The 12,882-nt window shown below is 39.0% G+C and overlaps 1 protein-coding gene and 1 long non-coding RNA gene across 4 annotated transcripts in view; one reads left to right on the forward strand and one right to left on the reverse strand.

Annotated features, from left to right (window-relative positions):
• The window catches only part of LOC132789891 (uncharacterized), a 100,908-nt gene that overhangs the window by 81,351 nt on the left and 6,675 nt on the right, over nucleotides 1–12,882 (forward strand). The window contains exons 1-4 of one of the 3 annotated variants that reach the window (XR_009632747.1): nucleotides 3,283–3,882; nucleotides 6,089–6,379; nucleotides 6,877–7,016; nucleotides 7,171–7,513. This is a non-coding gene — a long non-coding RNA (uncharacterized LOC132789891). Of the gene's footprint in view, nucleotides 1–3,282; nucleotides 3,883–5,334; nucleotides 5,354–6,088; nucleotides 6,380–6,876; nucleotides 7,017–7,170; nucleotides 7,514–12,882 lie in introns of those variants that run through there. The other 2 variants (XR_009632748.1, XR_009632746.1) reach the window with 2 other exon arrangements.
• On the reverse strand, nucleotides 672–2,490 carry LOC132789881 (uncharacterized). Its single transcript, XM_060798199.1, has 3 exons — nucleotides 2,012–2,490; nucleotides 1,839–1,886; nucleotides 672–1,200 (listed from the first exon to the last, which is right to left on the reverse strand). The coding sequence occupies exons 1-3, from the start codon at nucleotides 2,336–2,338 to the stop codon at nucleotides 778–780; spliced, it is 798 nt and encodes a 265-aa protein (XP_060654182.1). The 5' UTR covers nucleotides 2,339–2,490; the 3' UTR covers nucleotides 672–777.

Consider the following 12,882-nt stretch of genomic DNA (forward strand, 5'->3'; position numbering starts at 1 on the left):
ACACCTGTTTTAGGATAAGAAAAACGCAATATACTTGTGTATGTGTGTCAACTAAAGTAGCTGATCGTATTGTCACCAAATTTAACACTTGAATTCATTATTGTTCGAGTACAAATACTTATTAATTAAATTTAATTGTGTACCACTAAAATTAGTTAGCTTCGCATATTTCTAACATTAATTCCAATTGGCCAGCTTATTAACGAACGAATTTAAAAGCGTCTTCACTCACTTTTGTCTTATTTCTTTTCAATTTAAGTGTGACAGTAAATAACTAATATAACTAATTTCTAAATAGATTTTTCAGACTAGTCCTTAAAGTGCATGACAAATATAACGGATAAATTAAACCCTGCATTTGCTATGACAGTTCTTATGTTCAATAGTTGTTCTGTATAAACCCAATTTTCTGGAACATATATAAGATAGTACCATAGTATACTAAGTTTTCTCTATGGCACATCTTTTATACAAATTTGCTTGTTCTATAAACTCATGTTATGATCAGTACAATGTGTACAATATAAGGTATACATATACATATGTATTGCATATCACAAGCTTAGCACACTTACCGATTAGTTTCAGAGGTTGACAGCTCGGTTATAAAGAGTGTGTGCGGGTCAACAAAACATATGTGCATATCGATAAGTCCCAAGGGTTAGTCCCAGTTTTTGTTTTTTTTTGTTTATCACTATCTTAATCATATTCCTTTAGTTTTAACACTATCCACTATTACTATTTTACTATCCACTTAAAATCGAAATGTTGTGCTATTTAAATATCCGCATCGAACAACTTGGATACATCGCCATTTTCATAGTATCCCATGTCCGCCTTATAGAGTATGCGACTAATATAAAACTGCACCATATTGCGGGTATTCTTGGAATATTTGCCAAACTTATTGCCCAGATATTGTAGGAAAAATGCATCATCCGGATTGGAACAACTTGCGTCCGATGAGGAGAAAGTATTTGCCGGCGTCTCGGAAATGTTTTGCGTTAAATTGGTGATGATTAAGGGATCCTCCTCGGCATGACTGTCCTGATATGTGATCAATTCGTAGAAATCGTTCAAGTGACTGTCGCGCAGCTCAGTTTTGCCCAGAAAAACGCTCTCGAATTGTCCAATGGGCGTTGGATCCTCGGCGTCCTCGTCGTCATCGAAGCTATTGGAACAAGTCTTCGACATGGGCATCTGCAAGATTTTGGGTAGGCATTAGTAATTGTGAATCGGAATCAGGACTTATGCTTAAGGGAATTCTTTCTTCTTCTTAAGTTTCCCCATTTAAATCATAATGGGAATTCTTTAAAACAATTCATATTGATGTTAAGCGTAATCTGATTTTAATTTGTAGTGAGAAAAAGTAAAAAAAAAAAACAACAGTTCAGCGGGGTTGCTTTCATGCATCTATAATGATCCATTTCGGAGTTGATAAGGGTTTTTTTCAAGTGAAGAGATTTTTTTTTTGTAATTTATTTATTTTTATGACTACAATTTCAGAAATTGCTTGGGAAATGTTTTAGTTAGTATGAAATGCAAATGAATAAAACACCAAAAATTCGGTTGGAAAGAAATCCAATCTAAGTTTCTAAACAACGAACCCATTAATTGGTAGTTAAACGCAAATCTGCACAATTATAAAGGGTTTCTCAAGATTATTGATAAAGCTGGTCTATACTGCAGTGAAAACTGGGAGATGTCCACTTAAAGGAGGCGAAATTGTTCAGGAAACATATTAAGAGGAATTATCCGGCTAATGGAGTTGTCCATTAAAGGGGATGTTTTCTACTGTTAATTTAACGATCTATTTGATTAGTATAGTTTGTTGTTACCTGTTGCGGTTGTTGGCCAGGTTCATCAAGTCGGAATGTCAATTTTTCCTATAGTTGAAACAAAATCGTGCATTAGCTGAGAAGGTTCGACAAATGTGGAACATAACCTCGAAAACAAGAGTACGGTTCACCCTCTCTCTTTCTTTCTCTCTCCTTCGCTCTATCACACTTACTGATTTGATGAACAATTTATGCGGCTCCGTTTCGAATTTGAACATGGATGACAACGGACCACCGGCTGCTGCTGCTAAGGAAGACGTTACTGTTGTCGAATCGGTTGCTGATTTTTTACCGGTTTGATGCGGCCGATTGGCGGATCGACGTCGCTGCCTTTCGATCATCAGCTTTCCGTACGTGGCCGGGTGCTTGCGCTTCAGATGTCGCATCAGGTTCTGGCGACCGGCCATATCGAAATAGCAAATTTTGCATGTGCTCTTGTGTATATCATAGTTATAGATGAAATAATTGTTTACGGGATTCTTGTATTTGCGCTTCGGCATCTCGATAAATGAATCGAAACCGAAACCAAATACGTTCAATAATCAAATATTGTACTAACAATAATAACAAGAAACAATAACAACAACAAGAGCAACAACCACAACTAGCTTGAACAAGAGCAAAGCGTGCCGTCGTATTTGAGTTAGAGACGGAGAACTATTGATGGCAATATAGACACTATCGATGGTTTGGCGCTATCGCACCGCCATCGATGGCAGCCCCGCACTATCGATAGTTTTGCACGCGGCGTCTCAAATCACAAAGAAAAAATATAGTTGAAAGTGGAAAGCAAAAATATAGTGGAAAGCAAAATTAGTTATAGGATGGATAAGTTCCTAACAATTGTGAAAAAAGGTAAGTGCAAGAGTATTTGTAAGTTTTATTTTAAGTATTCAAAACGTGTTTTTTCAATTAAAGCAAAACGACTCAACTACTCCTAGCAGTGACGGCGAAGTAACATGTGAATGCAGCAGCGCTGACTCGGATCCAAGAAACACACAGCAAGAAGCCCTCAAACGTAAGAAATGGATATCGAAGGTATGGAAGTACTTCAAGCGATTTGTCGATAAGAAACTGGCGAAGTGTCTGAATTGCGGAAAGGAATACAGGACGAGTGGGAACTCGTCAAATTTAAGAGATCACCTAAAGCAACAAATGAAATATATTTTTTATTTTTAAGATTTAAGAATATAATAAAGTTTTGTTTAAATTTCATTTTACAGCTTTTTTTACATTTAACAATTAAAATAATCGCTCACTATCGATAGTTCACCTCTAGAGTGAAGCACTGATTGCCAACAATTGAAACTAAAATCGAATGTTCGACAAGGCAGCGTGTCGTGAGAGCATATCGATAGCTTGTGAAGTCACGCGTGCTTAACACTATCGATACTGCCGAACCTTGCCTGCGTTGTCATAAATCGCAGCTTAGAACTTTAGAAAATTTCCGCCAAAAAACGAGTGTGTGCAAGTGTGTAGCGTAATTTCATGAATTGTGAAATGTAAAGTGTTTATAAATGTATATATTTATACTTGTGCACTAGTTTGCAATTGTGCGTAAACAAATTGGCCAAAAATATGTGTCAATTCAAGTAAAGCAATCTCTCTCGGCAAAGATGTGTCTGCTGTCGTGTGTGTGAAGAGTCCGCGGCCACCATATCTTGACAATGTTGTCGCATGCAACGCGTTGCTGCAAATTGTCACCGTGACTGTCACAACAAGAAATGTCGGAATTGAAAATGCGAAAGAAAAAAACGCCTCATATCGCACGGCACACTAGTTGTTGCTTTTCCTTTGCTGTGCTGTGCTATGCTGTGGCTGCTGCTGTGAAAAGTGCCAATGTTGTTATTGTTATGGCTGCTAATGTTGATGTTAATGTTGTTGCTGTTGCCAGCGCATCGCTGTCGTCGTCTCGTTGGGTTGATTGAGTGATGCTTGCCAAGTGGATGGCCAACCTCATGCATTAGATCACTTGCTTGCTATCTGCACTTTGGTTCAACTTGAATGAAGCTACAGTGGCAACACACTTAGGTGAATACTCTTTGTACGTACCAACATTTTTTTATGTACTAATGAGATAAATGTGTCAAATGTACCAAAAGTGGTATGAACGTTGCAAATGTACCAAATGTGAAACGAGAGTCGCAAATGTACCAAAAGTGGTACAAAAGTTAGAAATATACTAGAAATATACCAACCAATAAATAATTTACCATTTTCAAGTAAAGTAACAATTTTAATAGAATATCCCATCTAACATAAAATATTTACCTATTTCGATGCAATTGTACAAAATGCGGCTCATCAGCAAAATCATATATTAAATTCCTTAGAAATCTGCCAAAGATTATGGGATGAATCGAGTATCAATTTCGGTACAAATGTACCAAAAAAAAACCCATTTCCACCACAATGCACTAAATATAATGTACCATCTTATGAAGCATCGAACTAAAGCACAAATTTCGCTACAATTGTAAAAAATATAATTAGCAATAGTAAGTCGTAAACGAAATTCCCTTCAAATGTACCAAATTGAACAACTCTTCCTACAAGTTCTCGTAGAATAGCTGCGTGTAAATTAGTTCCGCGAATTTGATGCCAATATATCCAGCAAAAGTTCTTGGAACCAATTTCTTGGCCATTTCATTTTCATGTAGCTACTAGAATTGTTGTCGCATTTGTGGGCCACAAGTTGATGTCATAAATATGTAATGTGTCATGGTCCAAAAACGAAAATAAAGCATAAATTCATAAATCCGCGCAACATTTGGCCGCATCGTTTTATGGCCGTCGCGTCTGACGCTTCACTCTCTTTCTATCTGTGCGTCTGTTTCTCGTGTCAGTTTTTGGTGGGAAGCGAGTGAACGAACGAACGAACGCAATATAAATCGTCAGCTGAGTCGTTTCGTCTACTTCGTCATTGTGGCGTATGAATGAATGTCATATTCTCGAATGGAGATGACGAACTGCTGACAGGTGGCAACGTCTAATTGGGCTTCTTAATATTTTGACACTCGCTCGGATTGCCGAGGGCATCAAGTGATTTACATCTCGTCTCGCCACACGGCTTTACTGGCTCAGCTAGAGCTCCTCTCCCCAAAACAAAATAATAAAATTGAGGCAGACGCAACAGACAATTGCCTGCCTGCCTGCCTTCGTGGCAAAAAGGAAATTCCTCAGAATTGCCACATTTCTTTAACGTTTGCTGCCGCCGTTGTCGCTGCTGATGCTGTCATGTTGACAATCTGCGAGAGGGATTTGGATGAGATGGACAGACACACGGAAGGACGGACGGACGGAGGGAGAGAGAGACGGACAGTTGCAATTGGCAAGAGGCGACCAAGCAAATCGGACAACCACGCGTTCATCATCATAATCATCATAATTCGCTGCCAAAACACACAGAATAAAAAAGCAAAGTGTCGCCATGAGATACATCAGTTGCTTCATTCGCACAGTGGATACCAGGTTGATTGAAGATTGTGTGATTGAGATCAAGCATAAGAAAGAAGGTGAATTTTATTAATAGACAAATTATAGTGATTAGAGTTTTATCATTTTTAATATTATTCAACAGCTCGTTAAGTATTTTCTAAATATCAATATTAAACCAGGTTGATTGACGATTTTGTGATTGAGATCAAGCATAAGAAGTGAGTCAAGGGCGAATCTTCTTATTAGACAAATTATAGTGATTATAATATGATAATTTTTATCAACAGATCAACAGATCGTAAAGTATTTACTAAATATTAAACTAAATGGATTGAAGATTGTGTGATTGACACCAAGTATAAGAATGAAAAACTAGCTAGTCGAGAACGAATATTCTTAGCAGATAAATTATAGTCATTATGATTTCATAATATTGAATATTATTCAACAGTTCGTAAAATATTTATAGGTTTTTCTTAATATACCAAATTTTACACTTTGTTCACAAGGTCTATGTTAAGTTTATATACTAAAAAGTTGATATATATATTATACCATTAACATAGTATAATTCGGTAGAGCAAAACGAAGACAGCAGTTATTTAAAAATGCCATTAAGTGAGATTGTTTTCCAGCTAGTTATCTTTAGTGTGCCTTTAAGCATTAAGAAGTCAGTCGTAAGCACATTAGACTTGATAAACAATATTTTAATTCGGTTAAATGCTACCTGCAATGCTTATTGATACATATTCATGACTATTTTAATATCCACCTTGATAGTTAGTAAACATGTTGTGCTCTTTTGCTTGCAGATTCAATTTGAGCTGTCGAGTGCTCTGTGGCCATTCAGCTGTGTGGCAACTACCATAAATGAATAAAATGTCGTGGCTGGCCTCAGCTTCAGCCTCAGCCGGCTTTAATTGAGTTCCACTGTGCGGGGGCAACGCAGTTCAGGTTGTGCACAGCTACTAAAAGAGAGGCAGAGAGGAGCAGAGAGAACCCGGCAGCAGCGACAGCAGCATCGTCCACAGGCGAAAGACTGGCGACGTTGACGGTGACGCTGAAGCTTGTCACTTGTCAGTTGTTTGTCATCTGACATACATGTGAGTGATATATAAACACACACGGTCGGCTATGCGACTTGACTTGACTTGGTCATGTCGACACACACACACACACACACACACACAGAGATGTGTATATATATAGAGAGTAGCAGAGTCCACGTCCGCATCGAAGCGTCAGCTAGCGCTGGGGGTATTATCCATCCATCCACATTCATGTTCACATGCAGGCACTTAGTCTAAATTCCCGCGTACTTAGCGGCATGTACTTGCTGCCAGAGAGACAGACGGACAGACAGACAGACGAACTTATACTCATATACAATTACCAACACATATGCACTTGTTGGATACGCTGCTTGTTTTTTTGTCAGCAAAATTTATTGCTTCATTTGTTTCGCAAAATCCGCATCCAAAACTCACACGAATCGCGTCTCGACGGCCTAAACTGAAGGCTGCCATGAAATGGAAGGGAAGGGAAGGGGCAAGCTGTGTATTCACAACACTCACACTGTTTAGTTTTTCATATTTTTCAGATGTCAGTGATATATCATCGAGCAAATGGCCAAGCCAAGGCATCGCATAAACGAGAGAACGAAACGAGGCAGGAGGCAATAGGCAGAAGGCAGGCAGCATCATGGATCAAGTGCCACTTCCGCTCGAGTTGTGTCGCCAAGTGAGTAAAATCTATCAATCAACTTGTCGGATGTGCTCGCTTGCATTCCAGTTTCGGTTTTTGTTTGTCAAATTATCATGCATCGAAATGCATTATTAATGTGCATTAACTTTTGGCTAGCTAAAAATATATAATTTCTACAATTTATTTACAGCATTCGGAATTGAAGCTTCAATCGATACAGTTTTTGGAATTAGATGTAAACACGTGCCTCGCCCATTCGTCTCCCAAACAGAAACACACGCTGTCTATCTGTTCGTTGGCACTTATGACGTCCATTGAATGACGACGAATGCAAAAAACGTCACGTAATTTTGATTGACGAAACACAAGCGAAACAAAAGCAAAACTCCAAAACTAAGTTTTCCTGCCACTGACAAATCGCCGTGGCGAGCGCAAAAACTTTTGCCACACACATCAGAGCACAGCACACAGGACGATGAAGGATTCGCATTCATTTGGTACGTGCGCAGGACGCGCATTTGTGTGTGATATATGTAAGTAAGAGTGTACATGGTACACATAAGTATATATAATATAAACCTCTACAAGTTATTTAATCTCATCTGTCTATCAAGCTGTCTGTCAATTTGCCAGTCCGTCACTCACTCAGTCAGTTCGTCCGTCCGTCAGTCAGTCAGTCAGTTGGCGAGTTGCAGTTCCGTTCCACCCAAAGTTGCTCTCTAACAATGTAAGTCCACCTTACCCAAGCTCACCTTGCACAAAGCAACAGACAGACAGACCGAAAGAGAGAGCTAGCTTGAGTGATTGAGAAGGGGAAGAGAGAGAGAGAGAGCGACACACACACATGCACACACCGAGGGCTGTCCATCATTTTGTCTGCTCTATAAATTTTCTATTTTAAATTGACAGCGCCTCGTCCAAAACTGAAACTAAACGGAACCGAGGCACTCAACCTCAGCAGGTCTGAAATGGAATTGAATGGATTGAGTGACTGACTGCTGGCTTGAATGACTGACTGACTGACTGACATCCTGTCTGGGCAAATGAGCAAACGGGTTGACAGATTGACGTCCTTCTGCTTTTGCTATTTAGCGCTGAACTTGAGTTGCAAATCGGTTTTCGTTGCATTCTATTTTACACTGCCAAGGACGACTGCAAATCGAAGTCTTAGTTGTATTATTTACTACCTATGATTATTGTTATTATTAAGAGACCAGCTTGAACCTTTCAATCGCTGCTCTCTCCACTTGTGTGTCCTTAAACTTGGTCAACTGCACACTTGGCCTGGGCATAAGTAGTTGCCGGACAGTTTCATAAGAGCCGCAATTATTTGGTCAACTTGAAGTTTTCCCCTCCTTCTCAGTAGCAAGTTGATTGCCCACACTTTGCTGCTAAGGCGCGTCCTGTTGGAAATTTATGCAAGCAACAGGACAGGAGAAGACAGCAAAAGGAGCTGAAATTGTCTGTTTACTTTAAAAATTATTTTCACTTGACTGAAAAATCATTATCCCTAAGGTAACAGCAGGTTGAGTGAGGAGCGAGAAGGGAAGAGGGAGAAGACAACTGCTGTGCTGTGCTGTGCTCAGTGCTGTAGAAGGATAGGAAAGTTCAGGCCTGTCCTGTCCTGCTGATGTCCGTCAACTGGCAGGACATGCGTTCGCCTCAGTCTTGCTCTGCTTTCTCCTACTCTCACCTCTCTACTCTCCTCTCCTCTCCCTTCTTGTCTGCTCTATCCCTCTGTTGATTGTCTGGACGTTGGACACTTTGGGTAGTTTGGGGGGGAGGAAAAAGAAAAGAGTGCGGAGTGCACATTATGTGTGTATGAAAGGATAGAAACCTGTCTCTGACAAGTCATCGTCAGCTGTCAACTTATTCTTTTGAAGTGTATTTAGTTGTATTCTTGTTGTTGTTGTTGTTGTTGCTCAAGTGGAGAGTAGAGTGAGCAATGTTGTTGCTGTTGGTGTTGGCGTTGGGTTCGTTGAGTTGTTGCCTGGCTGTTGGTTGCTCTCTGTCCCCTTCTCCTTCCGTTTGGTCATTCATTTCATCGAGCCACCTCGACGCCCTCTTGTCCTCTTTTGAAAGATTGAATGAAGCGTGCGCCGCCGCCGAGTTCGTCAGTTTGTCAACTTTGGTTCATTTTCCTTTTTCGTCCTGTGTTTGTTGTCGTTCCTTCCCTCGCATTTCTCTTCACCTCCTCTCTAGCTTCGGTCAGCTGCTCTGCTGATGCTGCTGCTGTGTTGACACTGCCACATAATATAATGTAACGGTACAGTTAATGTCCAGCACTGGACAAAATGTCAAGCGTGTCCAATAAACGCAGACAAAGCAAGTGTGTATGTGTGTGTATTGGATGACACTTTGTACCATGTGCAATAAAAAATATTACAAGTTTTTAAGAATTTATAAAACCACACAAAACAAGAGAGCGAAAGTTGCTTATATATTTATTTTTTGTTGTTTCTTTAACACAGTTTCAGTAAAGAATATTTTGATTGCAATATATTCTGATGGAATTCATTGCGGAGTTCCATTGGAAAAGTCAGCGATTGGTTGATAGAACTCTGTTGAGACATACAAATTTGTTTGTTATTTGCTTAACACACTTTCTTTATAGTAAATATTTTGTTAGCAACATATTCTTGATGAATTCAGGATGGAATTCCATAGGTAAAGTCAGCGATTGGTTGATTGAAATCTACAATCTACAAAAAAATTGGCTTCCAATAAGTCAATAATTTTATAGGAAATTTGTTGATTAATTATTATTTATTTGACTTACTTTTAATTTATCAAATTTTATTTTCATTGTAACACATCCTTGGTGAATTCATGGCTGAATACCATAAGAAAAGTCAGCGATTGGTTGATTGAAATCTACAATCAAAGAGAAGATTGACTTCCTATAAGTTATAGGAAATTTGTTGATTAATTATTATTTATTTGACTTACTTACAATTTAGTAAATTTTATTTTCATTGTAACACATCCTTGGTGAATTCATGTCTGAATACCATAAGAAAAGTCAGCGATTGGCTAAGGATTTATTTTTATATGTAGTATGTTTCTATTATCTCAACTAATTGATAATTTAGTATGCCAAGTGTTAGTTTTTTCCTATACTCATCAAAAGAATTATCTATTGAACTACTTTCACTGCACTTTAAAGTCGTTAGCATGCAAAGGACATTAGTTTGTTTTGCCTGTTGGCGTCTTTAATCCTTGACAACTTCAAAACAAATGGAGCCATCACTCTAATGGTTTCTCTATTAAAAAGCTGCAACTTGTGATTATGAGTTGAACTTGCAACTTGTTCATTGTATATTCAATTATTTGTTTACATCCATTGTGTGTTGTAGCTCACTTTAAGCTCAAATTTATTAAGTCCTTTCTCTCTTCGTTTCCTGTTTAACCTTTGCTGTATTGCAGTTCATGAGAGGATGCCCCACAAAATCCTTAATATCCAACTGTCTGTAATTGCACAAATTCATTTTTAAAGGCAGCCGAGAAACCTTTTGTGCTTGCACTTTTAAATTGATAGATTTGTCTGTTTGTCTGTGTGTGAGTCCTTTTGTGTCGTTGCAATTTGTTAGCCTCGCAACTAAAATCAACATTTTAATTAACAGGAATTTGATAAAGTTTTTTTTTTGTGGGCTTTTTTGGTTTTTGTGTTTTTTTGTGTCGGAAAACCTGGCAAAAACCTGCAGCATCATCAGAAAATAGCAGCAGAAGCAGCAGTAGCAGCAGCTAGTCAAATTTCTATTTAATTTTTCGAAGCGAGGATAACGAGAGGACGAAGTTCGTCAAACCAAAACTCAAAAGTGACGAACTCTGTCCTGGATGAGACGACAGACGACAGACGACCCTTCATCAGAGACGGCTGGGCACAAAAACAACAAAAATTATTTGAAAAGGAGCGCATTTGGCATCGGCAAGGCAAGGCAAGGATGGATACAAGCCAAGAGGCCAAAAGGATGCGACGACGCCTGAGAGTGGGCGAGAAGGGGGCTGAAGGAGCGAGAAGAAATGAAAGTTGAACGTAGAGAAATAGAAGCAGAGAAGTACAAGCAGAAGATGGACAAATGAAAAGCATAAGGAAAAGGGACAATATTGGACAAGTTGGCACACATCAGGCGAAGGACAAGGGAGGGAGCGGGGGACAGAGGACAGGCTGCAGAAACATCCTGACGAGATGTAAAGCGACAGCAGAGCAGCAAAGGCAACAGCCGTTTGGTTTGACTTGAGATTGAGTTGAGTTGATGACGAAAAAGATGACAAGTTGAAAATTTTTCTAATGAAGGACCTTTTGCCGCACAAAGGACATTCACTCACACACACACACACACACACCTACGCAGGCATGTTAACCGATGGGCAGACACATCATATTTCTATGTATATACATGACTAAAGATATATATACACGTTTTTATATGTGCTATATATAGCAGCGTGAAGTTGTGAGAACGAATAGTGAATATACTCTGATTGCATGGGAAAAGTAAAAGGAAAAGTAGTTAAAGAGTAGAGTTAGGTTTGGTTGAGGAAAGGATAATATAATTGCTGAATTTATGACAATGGATTCTATAAATTATTTTTATTATCGGAAAGTTAACTTTTTATATTTATCTATATCTCTAAATCTATTGTCAACCTTTTTGTGCATTCCTTTTTTATTTTCTCATGAAAGCAATGTTTTTTTAAAGAACAGATATTATGGTAACACTTTTTTTAAATGAAAGATAGTAGTTATTATTTCATCTATTATCTTTAGGATTGAATTACCGAAAAGGATAATTTTAAAAGTTAACTTTGTGAAAAAATCAAGGATTCCTCCTCTCTCTCTATTTCTATATTTTCCCCTACAAATGTTAAATCATTAACTCTTTCAAAGCTGCATTCATTTATATATTTATCTCAATTTCTAAAAACCCTTCCGAGACCTTTTTCTGCACTCCTTCTCATTGTCATCTTCCATCTCGCGATGTTCACAAATTAAATGACATTTTCCATATACCCCAACACTATTGTCTATAGCAGAAATAAAAAGAGGGACTGTATATCGAAACGGATCTAAAAAGTAAAGAAAAAGTGAAGAGTGCTTGTTGGTGGCGTTGGCGTCAGCGTCGTCTCGACTTTGAAGCATGAGAAATTACAAAGTTACTCGCCTCCAGTTGTCAATCCGTTGAAGGATCTTTGTTATCTGCTCCAATGCACATGCGGGTGGCTGGCTCAACCAACAAGAGGTCAGAAGACCGATAGTGAAGGAGCGAGGCGAGGAGAGGAGAGAAGAGGGAATGCTGGCCAAGATGAAGACGATGGCGATGGCGAAGTTGTTGTGCAAGATGATGTCCCTGAGTGGATAGATAAAGGATTTGTGATAAATGAAAAGCAAGTGGCGTATGAAAGCAAAAACCTAAAGAAAAGAAAAATATGTGTGTCGCTCGACAGACAGACGAAAGGACAGACAGCTGGAAGATGGTTCAGCGTTATCCTGTCGACGACTTGTGCTTGACATCTTCGTCAACGACAGCAGCAGCAGCTCTTAACTTTGATGTCTGCTGGATTCAGGTTCACCTTCGTTCAGCTGACCAGCGTTGATGTGCCATCAAGATTGTCTAATTAGAATTGTGAACGAAGAGGAGGGAGGGAGGAGGGAGTTAGGGGGCCAAAGGGTCAGCTGCAGCTTGATCTCTCGTTCGCTCGCTCGCTTCTTTTCGATTTTCTGCTAGTTGCAGCCATAAATTGTTTCACAATGTGTTGGAATAAATTGCGAAAATAAATTGAAAATATGAAATATATAACATATATCGAAAGGACGACGCGTCGTTGGCCATAAAACCGGTAGCCGAGAATGATTTATCCTTCCGCCTTCTTTCTGTGTGTGTATGTGTGTGTGTGTGTG

Source organism: Drosophila nasuta, chromosome 2L, assembly GCF_023558535.2.
Source record: "Drosophila nasuta strain 15112-1781.00 chromosome 2L, ASM2355853v1, whole genome shotgun sequence".
Classification (NCBI taxonomy): Eukaryota; Metazoa; Arthropoda; class Insecta; order Diptera; family Drosophilidae; genus Drosophila; species Drosophila nasuta.